Source organism: Athalia rosae, chromosome 7 (genome assembly GCF_917208135.1).
Source record: "Athalia rosae chromosome 7, iyAthRosa1.1, whole genome shotgun sequence".
Taxonomy (NCBI): Eukaryota; Metazoa; Arthropoda; class Insecta; order Hymenoptera; family Athaliidae; genus Athalia; species Athalia rosae.
In genome coordinates this window covers 2,812,949-2,832,190 of record NC_064032.1, presented here as the reverse complement: position 1 = coordinate 2,832,190, position 19,242 = coordinate 2,812,949, and the positions used below count along the sequence as shown (strand labels likewise).

At 38.3% G+C, this 19,242-nt stretch overlaps 1 protein-coding gene and 1 long non-coding RNA gene across 2 annotated transcripts; one reads left to right on the top strand and one right to left on the bottom strand.

Annotated features, from left to right (window-relative positions):
• Window positions 1-109: 109 nt before the first annotated feature.
• LOC125501828 lies at window positions 110-11,381 on the top strand. Its single transcript, XR_007279553.1, has 5 exons — window positions 110-1,156; window positions 2,262-2,393; window positions 4,534-4,782; window positions 7,723-7,878; window positions 9,273-11,381. It is a non-coding gene; the product is annotated as an uncharacterized LOC125501828 (long non-coding RNA).
• Window positions 1,175-9,160, bottom strand: LOC110116917. Its single transcript, XM_048658863.1, has 6 exons — window positions 9,017-9,160; window positions 5,720-6,079; window positions 4,547-4,835; window positions 4,362-4,472; window positions 2,214-3,112; window positions 1,175-1,918 (listed from the first exon to the last, which is right to left on the bottom strand). Exons 1-5 carry the CDS (start codon window positions 9,020-9,022, stop codon window positions 2,247-2,249), a joined length of 1,632 nt encoding a protein of 543 aa, XP_048514820.1. The 5' UTR covers window positions 9,023-9,160; the 3' UTR covers window positions 1,175-1,918; window positions 2,214-2,246.
• Window positions 11,382-19,242: the final 7,861 nt, after the last annotated feature.

The following is a 19,242-nucleotide window of genomic DNA, read 5'->3' as shown; positions in this document are numbered from 1 at the left end:
ACTCTTTGGTGACACGATGATGAGGACGATGATGATGATACGGTAATCGGTTGTTCTTCGTGTTACGCGCGGTAGAGTCATTAGCTGAAAATCAACGGTTCGTGAAATTTCGAGGACCTCGAACGATGCGTTACTCTCTTTAATTCGGGCATATTTTTCCGATGAGTAGAACTCGCTCGCGGAGTCGTGAAAATTAATCGAAAGAGGCGCCTTTTCGGCGGTCTATCCCAGCGAAAAAACGTTTCAGAAATTCCGAAATCATTCGCGATTTTCTCAGCCGCGGGGCGCGACCTTTTCGTGCGTAAGGAGAGCTGGCCCTTCGATTATTGCGAGTTACTAATTCACAATCAGTCCCTGCGACTCGCATATGTGATGTGCGTATAGATGAAAAGATGAATGTTGGACTTGGGAACCACCTGCTACCAGTTCCTCTCGTCTCATATATTAATAGTAGGTCACTGGATCAACGGACGCCGGTTGTCGCGTATACGTATGGAGAGAAACCGAGTAGAAGCCCAATAAAACCCAGCGTAATTCCGGAAGCCGAAAAACCGGAAATCGTGTCCGTAATGTCCGGATCATTCGGCGAAAAAAACACGAGCCTCCGTTTCTCTGGTTCCGAAGGCCCAGAAATCCTTCGCGTCCATACCGTGGTCCCGCGAAGCTTTCGCGAGTAGCAGCCATATTGGCTGAGTTTTTCCAGGATTTTGATCTACCTGATTAATCGATTGAATAATCTCGCGGAAGAGTAATTGAAAAAAATTTGTAACTGTGATGACGATCGTCTAGAATTAACATAATATCGTCGGTTCTAAAAAGTTCGTTGAACTTTACAAATTCAGCTCCATTCCTAAGAAAAGGATGAACAGAGAGAAGGAAAAAATTGCGTTCCGATTAAAGATCAGCTCTCTCTTTGCTAACGGACAGTTTAAAACTGACTTACGTGACGTTCGCAACTTCAGTTTCTTATATTCAAACGAAACGCATCCCGCAGCCCCGACGATATAACGATGATTTTATATTTCTATTCCGTAAATTAATCTTATCATTTTCAGATTTTCATCGATCATCTCGCGACGACGATCTCATCGCGGATCTCCGGTGACGATTCGATCGCTATTCGGAAGCTGTGATATTCGGGATAATCGTTGAACAGGTACGTGTACCAAGGCGGTTGTATTAGTTTTTTTTATTTATTCGTCGTTGGTTTTCTTTTTCTTTTCTATTTCTTTTCAGATAATTTAATGCACGTAACATAACAAAATATATTTATCACAAAATAAATTTCTATCGATAATTACAAAATTTCTATACACTGTATAATTATAGCGATGGTAATTAGGTACGTCTACGTAAATTCTATCTTAATATCTATGTGTCTGCATAGTTACTCGTCTTCCTTCAATTTTTCCGTTTCTCGATAATTATATCTGTTGGAATACTTGTACAGAAAAAAAAAACAAAATTTACAAACTGCAACACGATATTCTAAGTATTATCGGAATTATCGTCCCAGGTAACTGACGCGTTGTTATATTAATATTTAATTATTGATACTGTATACGTATCAATAAATCATGTGCAACGTGGAAAAAACTGCGCTGCAATAGAAACGAAAACAAAATTACATGCCACAATGCCACAATATACAATACACATGGCAGCGGCGACAATAAATAAATCGAGTATAACAAATAAAAAGATTCGTATCGAGTCGCTCAGATTTCGGTTATTATCTGAATTCCGATGCGGTTGAAGATCGTTGGGAATTTTGAACGGACGGAATTAGAGATGAAAAAAAAAAGAAGAGAAATAAAGAAGGTTTTTCATCAATAGTTGTGATAACCGTCTCGCACCGCTTCGTACTGTACGCTGCCGTCTGGCCGGAAACTGGGGTAGTAAGCGTAAGAAAATACCACTGAAACAACGAAATCAGATAAATAATTAATCTGTTCAAGTCAACGGATCGTTATTCTTAGTTCAATTAACTTCGCCATCTTGAAAGAAAAGTTAAAAAAAAAAAGGAAGAAGAAAATTCATGGAAGATAAATCTTTTCTTCGTAGTTTTACCAGGCGCATTAGTTTGCCCGGGCGATCATTAATCCGTTCGTTGATAATTAATTTTCCTACACTCGGCAAAGTTTTTTTTTTTTCTCTCTTTCGAACCAAAATTCCCCGATTCCAAGTCTTATAATTCTTTCATCTAGATTTACCTCGGGCAGGGATTATTTATTGATTTAAATTTTCTACGTTCTGTGTAGGACTTTGGAATGTTGATTGTTCAACGGCTGCAACTTTAATCCTGAGATGACGTTCCCGGATTCTTTCGGCTTCGGGTGCAGACTGTTTCTTTTCTGCGCAGCCAAGCCGTTGTGAAGACCATAGTCATGGAGGTAATTATTGTTCGAAAAATAAGCGGGTTGTGCTTGCAGTATCGGAATCTCGAGGGACTTGGTAAAAATAACGTTGTTACTGTTACTGTCGAAAGTTTGAGGATGTCGTATATCCAGAGGTGAAACTTGGTAGTAATTCTGATATTGGGACTGATCGTTATGTCCCGAAAACGAATTCGCCTGATTTCCCTGCTGGAAAGAAAGCTCCTGGAAATTTTGAACCGCGTTCTCATGTATCTGATTTTGAAGTCCGATATCCTGCTGATGATTGTTGTGCGCGAACGAAGTCCCCTGACTTTTGACGTCACCGTTATTTTCGTAGACTTCGGGAACTCCGTATTCCGTCTGCGGACGGTGCACTTCGTGTTGTTCCGAGTGCGTAACGTCGAAGGCGACCTCCGCCGTTTTTCCGCCCTTTCCGATCGGATTCGAATTCGAAAGTCCTGCCAATTTACCGACCAACAAATTTCCCAAACCGGAGTCTTTCTGGTTGCCGCCAAAACTCTCCGCAAGCGCCGAAAACGCCGGGTGATTCACAACGTCCTTTATCCCCTTCCCGCGATGATCGTGATCGTCCTCTTGTAAATTTTTTTGAAAACCTGAATCCCCAACGTGATGGGGATTGAAACTCTCGTACGACGATGACGGCGCGGAGTGCAGAGATTGACTTTCTTCGGCTTTCAATTTTTTTAATATCAGCAGTCCGGGGTGATCAGCGTCTGTAAACGTCAGTCTGTCAGTCAGGTCATTGGCCAATAATTATTCCTCATTAATATACATCGGTTAATTTCTGTTAATTTTATTAATTCTTCTGCTATCAATATCATCGTTACTTTCTGTTAAAAAAATGTTAAACGTACGTCGGGCAAGCGTTATGGGTTAAAAATTCGGACGCAAAATTTACTACCACCTCCTCCTCAACGATCAATCGCTCGTATCGGTCCCAAAAGAATTATCTAACAACCGGATAAGAGAGGAAAAAAATAAAATTCGAATGAGAAAAAAATCGTACGTGAGTTAGTCATACCCCCAGGAGGCGTATAGAAATGAATTACCATTTCGTCTGCCATTCGTGATAGAAAGTTGTATGAGCCGCCGCAATATCTGATGGCAGTTTTTAACATTCTATCGTTTTCACATTCTGATCTTGGTCTTACATCCCATGCGTAGCAATACACGTACATATGTTGCGGTCATCCGGATATGATATTACCGCGAATTAAACGTGTCGCGTTTTTTTTTTAGTTTCAATTCTACTTATTTTTTCCTTCTTTCAATTAAAGCAAATTTACTTTCCAACGAAGATTCAGCGTTGATTCGCGAAGCGCATTTAACGTGACGAAAGAAACATTAAATATATGTTTTCAGAAAGATAAATAAACGAATAAAAAAGAAAGAGATGATCCTATCTCGTTATAATCCATATGAAGAGCTTAAAAGTGAGAGCTGTATTCAAATTATTTGCTACTCCATGTCACGTAGCCGTATTCGTAATTTATAATTGCAAGGTCGGCGTCGTATCGTATCGTATTTATAGCGTAAGAAGATGTGAAAACGTGTTTAAATTGTTCACATGGTATAACGGAACTGTATCAATTTCAATGTCTGAAATTACCATGATTTCGTATATAATGCGAGTATTAACCTGTCAGGTGTATATATATATATATATACGGGTACGTACGTTGCAATTATAAAATTATAACTCGTCACGGATGCGCGTTTCAACAATGCGCTTATTCTTGCAAGTATAAAAATTGTCAACTACTCATATAAACGTCTAATGCAAACGAAATTGTTGAACAATTTCAACGTCAATCATGTCATTAAAGGAGGTCCGAATCCGCCTTGAATTCTCTCTGTCCTTTTCCCCCCCCAGACAGAATCATCGTGCGGCATGCAGAATCGATTAATTGTTAGGTAATTTATTCGAAAATTTTGACAACCATTTATTCGAGTCATACGCACCATCGGAGGGAGCGGCGTAGCCCGAATTTCCATAATTGTCCGAAGCACCCAGACCGTATCCGCCGTGCTGACCGTGAGCACTCGGTAGTGGTCCTCCGTAAGAATCGTGGTCTGTGATAAAATTGGAATACGTTGTAAAATGAATCGTTGAAGAGTGTTTGAATTTTTTCAGTTAATTTACCGACCTGTTGCGGTGTGTACGTGAATCGCTGGAGGCGGAGGAGGGTGGTAGACGTAATGGCTGGTTTTTGGGGGCGCCAAAACTGCGCTCGCTGCTATGTGACGTCCCAACGAGGATATGGCCTCTCCTTTAGCGCTGATTATGCTTCCTTTCGTTGAAATCACCACGCCGCCACCTTGTATCAGTTTCCCTTTGAGGGCGATAACTCCTCCGCCGATGGCCTTCAGCGCTTGGAACAAGGTATTCAAAATTGCTTTCTTGAACGACCATATGTCGAAATTTTTCTCGTCGTACTGCGAAACGTGGAAAAACGAAAGGAAACGGATTAATTGATCGATCGATTTATTTATCGGACGTGAACTTAATATGTATTATGTATTACGAAGTTTTCAACCGGATTTCTCGGTCCGTAGAAGCATAGAAAAAAAATATATATATATATATATATACTTCGAAAGAAGAAAAACGAATGAATAAGTAAATAGTCGCCGTCTAGATTTCCCTCCTTATGAGCAATCTTAGTGACCTGAATTATCTATCGGATTAGGAACACTTCGTAGGTATCGGTTGTCTCGTAGTTACATAAAGAATAGATGGTAATAGTCGAATGAATAATTTTTTTTTTTCGGTTTTGTTTAGAACTACAAATTCTAATCGTTTGACGAACTAAAAGATTTATAGATTCCGGTTGGTTAATTATTCAAAAAACGCTCTTACACATATTTATATTATCTGAATATCTTTTCCCTCGATTAATTCATAATTTTTCTTTTCTTTTTTTTCGTCTGGTAAGTTTAATCTGATGACCTTTCCATAAAAATGTGTTCGATGTGAAAAATAACTTTCTACATAACGTACCTCATATCATTCTATGTGTATTACTCATGCGAAGTAAAAGTGTAGAACATGTTTTAAACGCGATATGTATAAATATATTCTCTTTTATTGTTCTCATTTTCAGTAACGTTCTCATGTCGTTGAACTCTAAATACTAAATAACAAATTACTCCCATAATAAATATGCGTAAGCGCGTCATAGAAGAAAGTCAAAGAATCCAACTCGAAAAGTAAAAGTTTTATCTAACTCGACTGAGCTGTAAAATATATTCGCCAAGTTTTTGACCCTCCAATTGAAATACACTGCATCAGAGATGTTCATTTAATTAATTCATCTTACGTTGTGTACCGGTGGTCCGTATTCCACGGATTCATAGGCATGTCCGGTTCCCGCGCTGTGGCTACTTCCGCTGCTAATGCCACTCGATGCACTTGCAACTTTACCGAGAATCGCGCTACCGATTCCAGCTAAAAATCCTCCGGATCCCAAATCTCCCGATCTCTTCGTCCTCGTACTTTCCGAAGATCCTCCCTCGGGTATCGGCTCGGATATTTCTATGGGAATTATCTCCGAACCCTCCAGACTGTCCGTCAGAGATTTTAAAAACGAAGACGTCTCGGCGTCCAAAATTTTTGACTCTGACACCAGAGACGCTGAATTCACCAACGCGCAGCATCCCAGCACTGCGAAGACGACGAACTGAAAAATTTTAATCGGTTTTAATTGCGATGGCGATTTTTGGTTTGACAAAAAATTCTTTATCGATTATCGTCCGGTGTGTGAAAAGAAGGCTGAAAAATTGATCGTCGATCGGCATTGCCTTTGACACAGTTGAATTGAACGTTTGTTTTATTGATTCCACGTAACAATTGATGATAAATAATCGATGATGGTCATCGCGTTGGACAGATCGATGTAACGATGACTATAAGGAATGTAAAATGCGTGCAACCTTGTCCTATATTTTAAATCAATATCGACACAAGGAAAACATTGTCAATTATATTAGGACGATTAATGGTTTTTACCTGCCCGTACTACAAATTCGCAAATCATGAACAGCGATCTTTGGTTTTTATCTATCAATTATTCGGTCGTTCATTTTTTCATCGAAAATCATCCAACCGATCGGTTACATAACATTTTACACGTATACGTTTTTTGTAAACGTACCTCACGTTAAATTTTCATGTGTATATAAATACGTATCGCACACGTGTGTAGGATTTATAGGTATGTAATATCCGAGTAAGTGGAGCGACACCAGAGAAAGTTATCACCGATGATTGTGTGACAAGTTGGATGTACTTTATACACGAATACGAAGTCGCGTTGCGTTTATATTTACCCGTATTGATTTAAAAAAAAAAAAAAAAAAAACCACATTCTTATATAAATCACTCGACTTATCGACGCGAATCTATTAAATTATTTATACGCTTGTCGTCGACGATACGAGTCGCTAACGTGGATTTCAAAAGAATGTGAGAGATAAGAGTAGAGAAAAAGGAAAGAGATTTCCAAATTCCGTTTCGTCAAGATTTTATATCGAAAAAAATGAAATCCTCAAGAATTTCGCATACGTAAAGAGTCGGTTGATTCATATATATGCAACGAACACGGATATTCTCTCTTGAGTAATTTTTATACAGTCTTTGGTTTGTTTTATAAATTCAGTTCTTTGTTTTATTTTTTACCTCATGTGGCAAGGAACCGTAATAGCTGTAATTTCTCTTCTCTTTCTTTCCCTTCTTTTTTATTTCTTTACTTTTAGTATTCGGAATATTATGCACAATAATTTGGGGGTCTTTATTTCGGATGTTGAACACACGTATTATTTACACATATCTACCGCATAATAACGGCCACCGAGCGAATCGTGAATTTGTGAAACACACCTACGCATGTATTCATAGACAATTAAGTAGCTATATATTTACGCATATTTATATGTATATCTATATTTTTGTTCGACCGGAAGAAATTTCCCTTCCATATTTTATGTCATTTTATGACGATATTATAGTTTTGAGCCGATTCGTAGGCATGAAGACGAGTGAAAGGTATGCAAAAATTATATGAAACGTTCCATGTCAAATCATTTAAATGACTTTAAATGTTGAAAGATTCTTTTCCTTTCTTAGATTCAATCTCGTTGTAAGTTGATGTTGAGAAATCGCTCTAATCTTTTTCGATCTTTTTCGTATCCTCGTGATTCCGAAAATATTTTTTTGTACATAATTTTTCTCACGGTATTCGGTTTGAACTTTCAAATTAAAGATCAAACTCATTTCTCTCATGCTCAATTATAATTATTATCGATATAATTTCTGCCCCCGCAGTGCTGAAAGACCAGCGAAAGTGATCGTGGTTCGGACCGATCTCACATTGGGTACACACAACCCAACCTTGATCTTGTAACGGAATGAACCATGTAGCAGACTTCCTCCATTTTAACTTGACCCAGATTCATCGGGTTTGGAAAAAAAAATGTGAAGGTAAAAAGTTACATGTACCTACACAGATATACGTGCATCTTCATTTTGTGAAAATAACTAGATACTAAAAAGGAGAGATGAAAGAAAAATCGTAACAAAAAGTTCATCCTAAATCTCCACGTTATGGGCGTCTGCATACCATTCGAGAAATTTTTAGACAACTGATTTATCGCCACGTGGTCGAAAACTAATTACTATCGTCATTATTGCTTTGCCTTATCGAGCTTAGTTTATTATTCAAAGACGTTTGTAAGGAAGGAATGAATGAATTATTTTATTATATCCGAGTACATTTTACTTTCCACGCTTTAATTAAACGTCCTTTTTTTATTCGAGAACTACACGATGTTGAAGATGTTCACGCCATATTTTTTATAGACGACGACAAAATGGTTTTTTGTTCTACTTGTAATTTAAATTTTAGATTCTTTTTGTTATTTCCTTGGAACGATAATAGCGTAGAATAGAAGAGAAGTGAAAAAAGAAGGAATAAAGAAGTGAAAGGATATTTTGTGACGAAATTTTTTTTCTTCTCTCATCTACCATGTGGAGAGATGTGTAGTATAAAAAAAATATAGGGAAAGGTGTACCCATCTTTGAACCGCACCTAAATTATTTCCTTTCACGCAATTTATTTACGACCAGAACAAAAACCCGCGCGGATTGTTCAAAACTAAAGGAAACGAACGATTTTTTAGTTCTGTTAAAATTAATTCAGATAGTACATTTTTTTTTCACTTTCTTTTGCAGCAGTATTATCAGTCTTAGATTTTCTTTCTCCTCTTAACAATTCATTCATTCTTTTCTTCTTCCACTCGCACGTTTTCCAAAAGCCAAAAACATGCGGATAGTCGCGAATACAATTTCGCGAAAAAACTTTCCTCTCTTTAGACCAACGAATAATATTTATGGATGACAGAGAAATCGATAAATAAAAACCATATTGGTTCAAAGTGAAAATTAAAAAATATGAATCCGTTTGTTTTATTTGCTGCTTAAATTTTTGATCTCAATCCTCGTTCGTCGCACTAACGTTTTCTCGCAAATTTAAGACGTCCAATTTTTTCTCGAATTCTTTTTTATCCGCGCGTGTAAAATGGTGAATCCTTCAATTAATTGATCAATCCATTATTCGTACCTTCATATTTGGTCCCTAGTTTGTTCTCGCGTCCCAGAGGTACGGGGTCTCAGGAATCACACGGCACTCTCACTAACTCACTGACCGCACTCTGACTCCTCTCTCCTCTCTATATACTCTCTCCCACCGCGCCCCGTTTCAACTTTAGTTATATACGTATTTTTATAAGTAAATGTATTTGCCGGTTCCTCTTGATGCCGGATTTTATAAAAAAAAATATCGTTTTTTTCTTTCAAATCAATCTCCTAATTTTCAGTTTCATCACCTCCAACACATGTACATCGAATCCAACCACCTGTTGCAGAAACTGTGGACAGCCTTTCCCTACTTTCAAGTGCTCACAAATTTTCGAAAATTTGGTGAGTATGATTGGTCATTTTATCATTTTATTTCACCGAATTTGAAAACTGTGTAACTCTGTATCGGATAATTAACGCCCCGTTTTTCAAATCCGGCAACTGAATGCTGGTGGCAAAAAAAATGCTGAGATCAAAAAACGGAAAATAAAAAATTGTCAATTATGCACGTTCACACGACAACATTAATTAACGTGATTTATTACCTCAATTAATTTTTTTTTGTAATTATCAATTAATGGGATCTCGACATCCTTTTTTCTTAGCTTCCTCATTCTACCCCTGCTTGTGGGTATCTTACACAAACCGAAAACTCTTTTTTTGCCTTTTGTTTAAATTTGTTTTCTTTTTTTTACGTTCGTCTAGATTGTAGTAAAACTAGAACACTTGTTAGTCTAGCCTCTAAAAATTCAGCAGCTTCAGCGATCACTTGAACTTTAGAAAGGATATGTTAAGTAAAATTCTACATCCATACATGTACACGTACTTTACGACGGCTGCGATTGTTTTACTCGATTGTGGCGACGTGAACTTGAACCTGAATTGTTTGTGGTAAATGAAACTTTGATCTGAAGGAAATGATTGGTTAATTATTTAATTGAATAAACCGCTGAGTGTCGGTGTTTTAATTGATCTAAATGTAAATTATATAATCCTGATATTCTAGAATCGCAATGGCCCCGATAAAAATAATTTTGGCGAACGATTGATTCCGGCTTTCTAAATTTCAAGTTCGCACATAGGTAGATATTTGTCGTATAGTTTAACCACGTAATTTAATATAATTTATATGCACTCGCTGCAATATGAGGTAACGGTATTGAGCAGGGTATTATTTGTAATATGCGGAAAATCTTTTCTCTTTTAATATTGCTCTTTCTTTATTTTTTTCGTTGACGATAAATAAATCAGATAACTATACGTCTGTGATGTTTGATAATTTCGGTATATCTAGTTGCTACAGATGATATTGGTCAGCAGATCGATGGTTTGTGTAAAAAGTAGAAAGTTGTACACTCGATATGTGATACCGTACATGCCTGTGTATAAAATATATACACTATACATTAAAAATGAAGACCCTTCCTTACGTGATGAATACTATCATTATTTTGGCAGCGCCAACGGAGCGGACAGAGCGCATTGGACGTACTTAATAAATTGTGTGAATCACATACTTATGGGTAATCTTATATTGTGGAAGTTTGTTCGTTTTCCTGTTGGATTACACATATGTGAATGTGTTATGGTACACGAATTGTGTTTTATGAATGTGCATGTACAGCACAGGAGGGTTACGAAATCCTCGTTTAGGATTTCGCTAGATCACCAGACTGACAATAAATTGCATGAATATATTAGACGTCGCATTTACTCAATATGAATACGTTCAGTTTGCTGATAAAGATTTTTGGACTCAGGATACATGGGGATACCGCATCAGAATCGATGAAAAGGATTCTAGATTTTTATGCCTACTATCGAGAAATATCTAAAGCTACAGGCTTGACGTTTTTAGGGATTGAAAAGTAAAGTAATTGCGGGGATAATTTCAGAATTATGACGTATTTTGAGCTCGGGAATGCAAGTCCGTCGAGCACATTATGCGATAATTAATCCTATGGCAATATCTGGATTTTTTCTACCGGACAAATTGAAATAAACGATAACTTGAACATAAGATACCTCGACAATTCAATTCATTCGTGATTATTCGCTTTCTTTTCTACTGTTACAGGAGTAAGATTGGCAGCCTTCGAGCAACTCTGCTCTACTGATGATTCCAAAACACAAGACTCGACGGTGCATCTACGTGGTTGTTCGTTTTATTTGTAACTCGATAAAAATGATGAACATGCTATATCCATCATGTAGTAATATATATCGTACTTTCTGAAATAAATAAGTAATAACTTGTAGATTCATGAAAGAGCCTTGATCAATTTCTTTGTGATGCATCCATTGTAACGAAAGGTTTTTCTGTATGAATAAATTCATAATATACCTCATGAAGTGTTCGAACTTGTTTCGCCCTTATATTAATCCTTCGTCCAGAAGCCCCCTTAAATTGATAGTTTATTAAGCATTAGCAACTACATTGACATTGCTTAAAAGAAGCACGAGAGGACATGAAAGTCTGACTTGGACGCACCTGATGTCTCGGATCACCCCCTCGCCGATCCTGTTCTCCTGATACTCGGAAAATTTTTTGACCTAGAATATAAATTTTGAAATACCTCCTGAGTTTTTCTGTTCTCCCAATACCCAGGAAATTTTTCGAGAGAAAATTTAGATTTTGAGATACCTCCTAGGTTGTTCTGTTCTCCTGATACCTGAAAAATTTTTCGGAAAAAAATATGAATTTTAAAATACCTCCTCGGTTTTTCTGTTCTCCTGATACTCGGAAAATTTTTCGGCGAAAATTCCAAATTTTGAAATACCTCCTCGGTTTTTCTGTTCTCCTGATACCCAAAAAATTTTTCAGCGAAAATTCTAATATTTGAGATACCTTCTCGGTTTTTCTGTTTTCCTGATAGCCAAAAATTTTTCGGCGAAATTTCCGAATTTGGGGATACCTCCTCGGTTTTTCTGTTCTCCTGATACCCAAAAAATTTTTCGGTAAAAATTCTAGATTTGAGGATACCTCCTGGGTTTTTTTGTTCTCCTGATACCCAAAAAATTTTTCAGCGAAAATTCTGAATTTTGAAATACCTCCTCGGTTTTTCTGTTCTCCTAATACTCAAAAAATTTTTCGGCAAAATTTCCGAATTTGAGGATACCTCCTCGGTTTTTCTGTTCTCCTGATACCCAAAAAATTTTTCGGTGAAAATTCTAGATTTGAGGATACCTCCTGGGTTTTTTTGTTCTCCTGATACCCAAAAAATTTTTCAGCAAAAATTCTGAACTTTGGAATACCTCCTCGGCTTTTCTGTTCTCCTGATACCCAAAAAATTTTTCAGCGAAAATTCTGAATTTTGAAATACCTCCTCGGTTTTTTTGTTCTCCTGATACTCGAAAAATTTTTCGGCGAAAATTCTAAATTTTGAAATACCTCCTCAGCTTTTCTGTTCTCCTGATACCCAAAAAATTTTTCAGCAAAAATTCTGAATTTTGAAATACCTCCTCGGTATTTCTGTTCTCCTGATACTCGAAAAATTTTTCGGCGAAAATTCCAAATTTGAAAATACCTCCTCGGTTTTTCTGTTCTCCTGATACCCAGAAAAATTTTTGGCCTAAATTATAAACTAAGAATACGCTGTTGTAAAGCTAGAAATTATTCTTTTTCTTTGTATCAACGATTTATTGAATGAATAAATACACAGGCAGGCAAATAGTTAGTTCTGCAAAGAATCAGCCGCTCTTTCTATCGGACTAGGAATAATCATGAAGGATTGAATGCATGCATATGATGAGGCACCAAGTTTCGGACCACCTCCTCGGGTTTCCTGTTCTCCTGATACAAATCTCCACTTTTCGGCAAACTTTCAATTTTCAGGGCCGGCATTCTAGAGCTCTGCATTATCGGTTCCGGTTTGAAGCATGATTGAACGATCAAAGACACAGGCATGCATGCAATCAGTCCTGCAATGCATCAGTCACTCTCTCTCTCATACTAGGAATAAATAAACAGGGTGAAACGCATGCACTTCATCAGGCACTATTTTTCGGAATACCTCCTCGGTTTTCCTGTTCTCCTGATACCCAGAAAAATTTTTGACCTTAATTCTAAATTCCGAAATACCTCCTCGGTTTTCCTGTTCTCCTGATACCCAGAAAAATTTTTGGCCTGAATTATAAACTAAGAATACGCTGTTGTAAAGCTAGAAATTATTCTTTTTCTTTGTATCAACGATTCATTGAATAAATAAATACACAGGCAGGCAAATAGTTAGTTCTGCAAAGAATCAGTCGCTCTTTCCATCAGACTAGGAATAATCATGAAGGATTGAATGCATGCACATGATGAGGCACCAAGTTTCGGACCACCTCCTCGGGTTTCCTGTTCTCCTGATACAAATCTTCACTTTTCGGCAAACTTTCAATTTTCAGGGCCGGCATTCTAGAGCTCTGCATTATCGGTTCCGGTTTGAAGCATGATTGAACGATCAAAGACACAGGCATGCATGCAATCAGTCCTGCAATGCATCAGTCGCTCTCTCTCTCATACTAGGAATAAATAAACAGGGTGAAACGCATGCACTTCATCAGGCACTATTTTTCGGAATACCTCCTCGGTTTTCCTGTTCTCCTGATACCCAGAAAAATTTTTGACCTCAATTCTAAATTCCGAAATACCTCCTCGGTTTTCCTGTTCTCCTGATACCCAGAAAAATTTTTGGCCTAAATTATAAACTAAGATTACGCTGTTGTAAAGCTAGAAATTATTCTTTTTCTTTGTATCAACGATTTATTGAATAAATAAATACACAGGCAGGCAAATAGTTAGTTCTGCAAAGAATCAGTCGCTCTTTCCATCAGACTAGGAATAATCATGAAGCATTGAATGCATGCACATGATGAGGCACCAAGTTTCGGACCACCTCCTCGGGTTTCCTGTTCTCCTGATACAAATCTTCACTTTTCGGCAAACTTTCAATTTTCAGGGCCGGCATTCTAGAGCTCTGCATTATCGGTTCCGGTTTGAAGCATGATTGAACGATCAAAGACACAGGCATGCATGCAATCAGTCCTGCAATGCATCAGTCGCTCTCTCTCTCATACTAGGAATAAATAAACAGGGTGAAACGCATGCACTTCATCAGGCACTATTTTTCGGAATACCTCCTCGGTTTTCCTGTTCTCCTGATACCCAGAAAAATTTTTGACCTCAATTCTAAATTCCGAAATACCTCCTCGGTTTTCCTGTTCTCCTGATACCCAGAAAATTTTTGGCCCAAATTATAAACTGCGGAAACGCTGTTGTGAAGCTAGAAATTATTCTTCTTCTTTGTATCAACGATTTATTGAATAAATAAATACACAGGCAGGCATATAGTTAGTTCTGCAAAAAATCAGCCGCTCTTTCTATCAGACTAGGAATAATCATGAAGGATTGAATGCATGCACATGATGAGGCACCAAGCTTCGGACCACCTCCTCGGGTTTCCTGTTCTCCTGATACAAATCTCCACTTTTCGGCAAACTTTCAATTTTCAGGGCCGGCATTCTAGAGCTCTGCATTATCGGTTCCGGTTCGAAGCATGATTGAACGATCAAAGACACAGGCATGCATGCAATCAGTCCTGCAATGCATCAGTCGCTCTCTCTCTTATACTAGGAATAAATAAACAGGGTGGAACGCATGCACTTCATCAGGCACTATTTTTTGGAATACCTCCTCGGTTTTCCTGTTCTCCTGATACCCAGAAAAATTTTTGACCTCAATCCTAAATTCCGAAATACCTCCTCGGTTTTCCTGTTCTCCTGATACCCAGAAAATTTTTGGCCTAAATTATAAATTGCGGAAACGCTGTTGTAAAGCTAGAAATTATTCTTCTTCTTTGTATCAACGATTTATTGAATAAATAAATACACAGGCAGGCATATAGTTAGTTCTGCAAAAAATCAGCCGCTCTTTCTATCAGACTAGGAATAATCATGAAGGATTGAATGCATGCACATGATGAGGCACCAAGTTTCGGACCACCTCCTCGGGTTTCCTGTTCTCCTGATACAAATCTCCACTTTTCGGCAAACTTTCAATTTTCAGGGCCGGCATTCTAGAGCTCTGCATTATCGGTTCTGGTTCGAAGCATGATTGAACGATCAAAGACACAGGCATGCATGCAATCAGTCCTGCAATGCATCAGTCGCTCTCTCTCTCATACTAGGAATAAATAAACAGGGTGGAACGCATGCACTTCATCAGGCACTATTTTTTGGAATACCTCCTCGGTTTTCCTGTTCTCCTGATACCCAGAAAAATTTTTGACCTCAATCCTAAATTCCGAAATACCTCCTCGGTTTTCCCGTTCTCCTGATACCCAGAAAATTTTTGGCCTACATTATAAACTAAGAAAACGCTGTTGTAAAGCTAGAAATTATTCTTTTCCTTTGTATCAACGATTTATTGAATAAATAAATACACAGGCAGGCATATAGTTAGTTCTGCAAAGAATCAGTCGCTCTTTCTATCAGACTAGGAATAATCATGAAGGATTGAATGCATGCACATGATGAGGCACCAAGTTTCGGACCACCTCCTCGGGTTTCCTGTTCTCCTGATACAAATCTCCACTTTTCGGCAAACTTTCAATTTTCAGGGCCGGCATTCTAGAGCTCTGCATTATCGGTTCCGGTTTGAAGCATGATTGAACGATCAAAGACACAGGCATGCATGCAATCAGTCCTGCAATGCATCAGTCGCTCTCTCTCTCATACTAGGAATAAATAAACAGGGTGGAACGCATGCACTTCATCAGGCACTATTTTTCGGAATACCTCCTCGGTTTTCCTGTTCTCCTGATACCCAGAAAAATTTTTGACCTCAATTCTAAATTCCGAAATACCTCCTCGGTTTTCCTGTTCTCCTGATACCCAGAAAAATTTTTGGCCTACATTATAAACTAAGAAAACGCTGTTGTAAAGCTAGAAATTATTCTTTTCCTTTGTATCAACGATTTATTGAATAAATAAATACACAGGCAGGCATATAGTTAGTTCTGCAAAGAATCAGTCGCTTTTTCTATCAGACTAGGAATAATCATGAAGGATTGAATGCATGCACATGATGAGGCACCAAGTTTCGGACCACCTCCTCGGGTTTCCTGTTCTCCTGATACAAATCTCCACTTTTCGGCAAACTTTCAATTTTCAGGGCCGGCATTCTAGAGCTCTGCATTATCGGTTCCGGTTTGAAGCATGATTGAACGATCAAAGACACAGGCATGCATGCAATCAGTCCTGCAATGCATCAGTCGCTCTCTCTCTCATACTAGGAATAAATAAACAGGGTGGAACGCATGCACTTCATCAGGCACTATTTTTCGGAATACCTCCTCGGTTTTCCTGTTCTCCTGATACCCAGAAAAATTTTTGACCTCAATTCTAAATTCCGAAATACCTCCTCGGTTTTCCTGTTCTCCTGATACCCAGAAAAATTTTTGGCCTACATTATAAACTAAGAAAACGCTGTTGTAAAGCTAGGAATTATTCTTTTCCTTTGTATCAACGATTTATTGAATAAATAAATACACAGGCAGGCATATAGTTAGTTCTGCAAAGAATCAGTCGCTCTTTCTATCAGACTAGGAATAATCATGAAGGATTGAATGCATGCACATGATGAGGCACCAAGTTTCGGACCACCTCCTCGGGTTTCCTGTTCTCCTGATACAAATCTCCACTTTTCGGCAAACTTTCAATTTTCAGGGCCGGCATTCTAGAGCTCTGCATTATCGGTTCCGGTTTGAAGCATGATTGAACGATCAAAGACACAGGCATGCATGCAATCAGTCCTGCAATGCATCAGTCGCTCTCTCTCTCATACTAGGAATAAATAAACAGGGTGGAACGCATGCACTTCATCAGGCACTATTTTTCGGAATACCTCCTCGGTTTTCCTGTTCTCCTGATACCCAGAAAAATTTTTGACCTCAATTCTAAATTCCGAAATACCTCCTCGGTTTTCCTGTTCTCCTGATACCCAGAAAAATTTTTGGCCTACATTATAAACTAAGAAAACGCTGTTGTAAAGCTAGAAATTATTCTTTTCCTTTGTATCAACGATTTATTGAATAAATAAATACACAGGCAGGCATATAGTTAGTTCTGCAAAGAATCAGTCGCTTTTTCTATCAGACTAGGAATAATCATGAAGGATTGAATGCATGCACATGATGAGGCACCAAGTTTCGGACCACCTCCTCGGGTTTCCTGTTCTCCTGATACAAATCTCCACTTTTCGGCAAACTTTCAATTTTCAGGGCCGGCATTCTAGAGCTCTGCATTATCGGTTCCGGTTTGAAGCATGATTGAACGATCAAAGACACAGGCATGCATGCAATCAGTCCTGCAATGCATCAGTCGCTCTCTCTCTCATACTAGGAATAAATAAACAGGGTGGAACGCATGCACTTCATCAGGCACTATTTTTCGGAATACCTCCTCGGTTTTCCTGTTCTCCTGATACCCAGAAAAATTTTTGACCTCAATTCTAAATTCCGAAATACCTCCTCGGTTTTCCTGTTCTCCTGATACCCAGAAAAATTTTTGGCCTACATTATAAACTAAGAAAACGCTGTTGTAAAGCTAGAAATTATTCTTTTACTTTGTATCAACGATTTATTGAATAAATAAATACACAGGCAGGCATATAGTTAGTTCTGCAAAGAATCAGTCGCTTTTTCTATCAGACTAGGAATAATCATGAAGGATTGAATGCATGCACATGATGAGGCACCAAGTTTCGGACCACCTCCTCGGGTTTCCTGTTCTCCTGATACAAATCTCCACTTTTCGGCAAACTTTCAATTTTCAGGGCCGGCATTCTAGAGCTCTGCATTATCGGTTCCGGTTTGAAGCATGATTGAACGATCAAAGACACAGGCATGCATGCAATCAGTCCTGCAATGCATCAGTCGCTCTCTCTCTCATACTAGGAATAAATAAACAGGGTGGAACGCATGCACTTCATCAGGCACTATTTTTCGGAATACCTCCTCGGTTTTCCTGTTCTCCTGATACCCAGAAAAATTTTTGACCTCAATTCTAAATTCCGAAATACCTCCTCGGTTTTCCTGTTCTCCTGATACCCAGAAAAATTTTTGGCCTACATTATAAACTAAGAAAACGCTGTTGTAAAGCTAGGAATTATTCTTTTCCTTTGTATCAACGATTTATTGAATAAATAAATACACAGGCAGGCATATAGTTAGTTCTGCAAAGAATCAGTCGCTCTTTCTATCAGACTAGGAATAATCATGAAGGATTGAATGCATGCACATGATGAGGCACCAAGTTTCGGACCACCTCCTCGGGTTTCCTGTTCTCCTGATACAAATCTCCACTTTTCGGCAAACTTTCAATTTTCAGGGCCGGCATTCTAGAGCTCTGCATTATCGGTTCCGGTTTGAAGCATGATTGAACGATCAAAGACACAGGCATGCATGCAATCAGTCCTGCAATGCATCAGTCGCTCTCTCTCTCATACTAGGAATAAATAAACAGGGTGGAACGCATGCACTTCATCAGGCACTATTTTTCGGAATACCTCCTCGGTTTTCCTGTTCTCCTGATACCCAGAAAAATTTTTGACCTCAATTCTAAATTCCGAAATACCTCCTCGGTTTTCCTGTTCTCCTGATACCCAGAAAAATTTTTGGCCTACATTATAAACTAAGAAAACGCTGTTGTAAAGCTAGGAATTATTCTTTTCCTTTGTATCAACGATTTATTGAATAAATAAATACACAGGCAGGCATATAGTTAGTTCTGCAAAGAATCAGTCGCTCTTTCTATCAGACTAGGAATAATCATGAAGGATTGAATGCATGCACATGATGAGGCACCAAGTTTCGGACCACCTCCTCGGGTTTCCTGTTCTCCTGATACAAATCTCCACTTTTCGGCAAACTTTCAATTTTCAGGGCCGGCATTCTAGAGCTCTGCATTATCGGTTCCGGTTTGAAGCATGATTGAACGATCAAAGACACAGGCATGCATGCAATCAGTCCTGCAATGCATCAGTCGCTCTCTCTCTCATACTAGGAATAAATAAACAGGGTGGAACGCATGCACTTCATCAGGCACTATTTTTCGGAATACCTCCTCGGTTTTCCTGTTCTCCTGATACCCAGAAAAATTTTTGACCTCAATTCTAAATTCCGAAATACCTCCTCGGTTTTCCTGTTCTCCTGATACCCAGAAAAA

Bases quoted from the DNA above. Each gene is read 5' to 3' on its own strand.
- LOC110116917 (XM_048658863.1), bottom strand. The intron at 4,473-4,546 runs GTCGGTAAATTA...ATTTTATCACAG, and splicing joins TCACGTACACACCGCAACAG to ACCACGATTCTTACGGAGGA. The intron at 3,113-4,361 runs GTGCGTATGACT...TGACGTTTACAG, and splicing joins CTACGCCGCTCCCTCCGATG to ACGCTGATCACCCCGGACTG.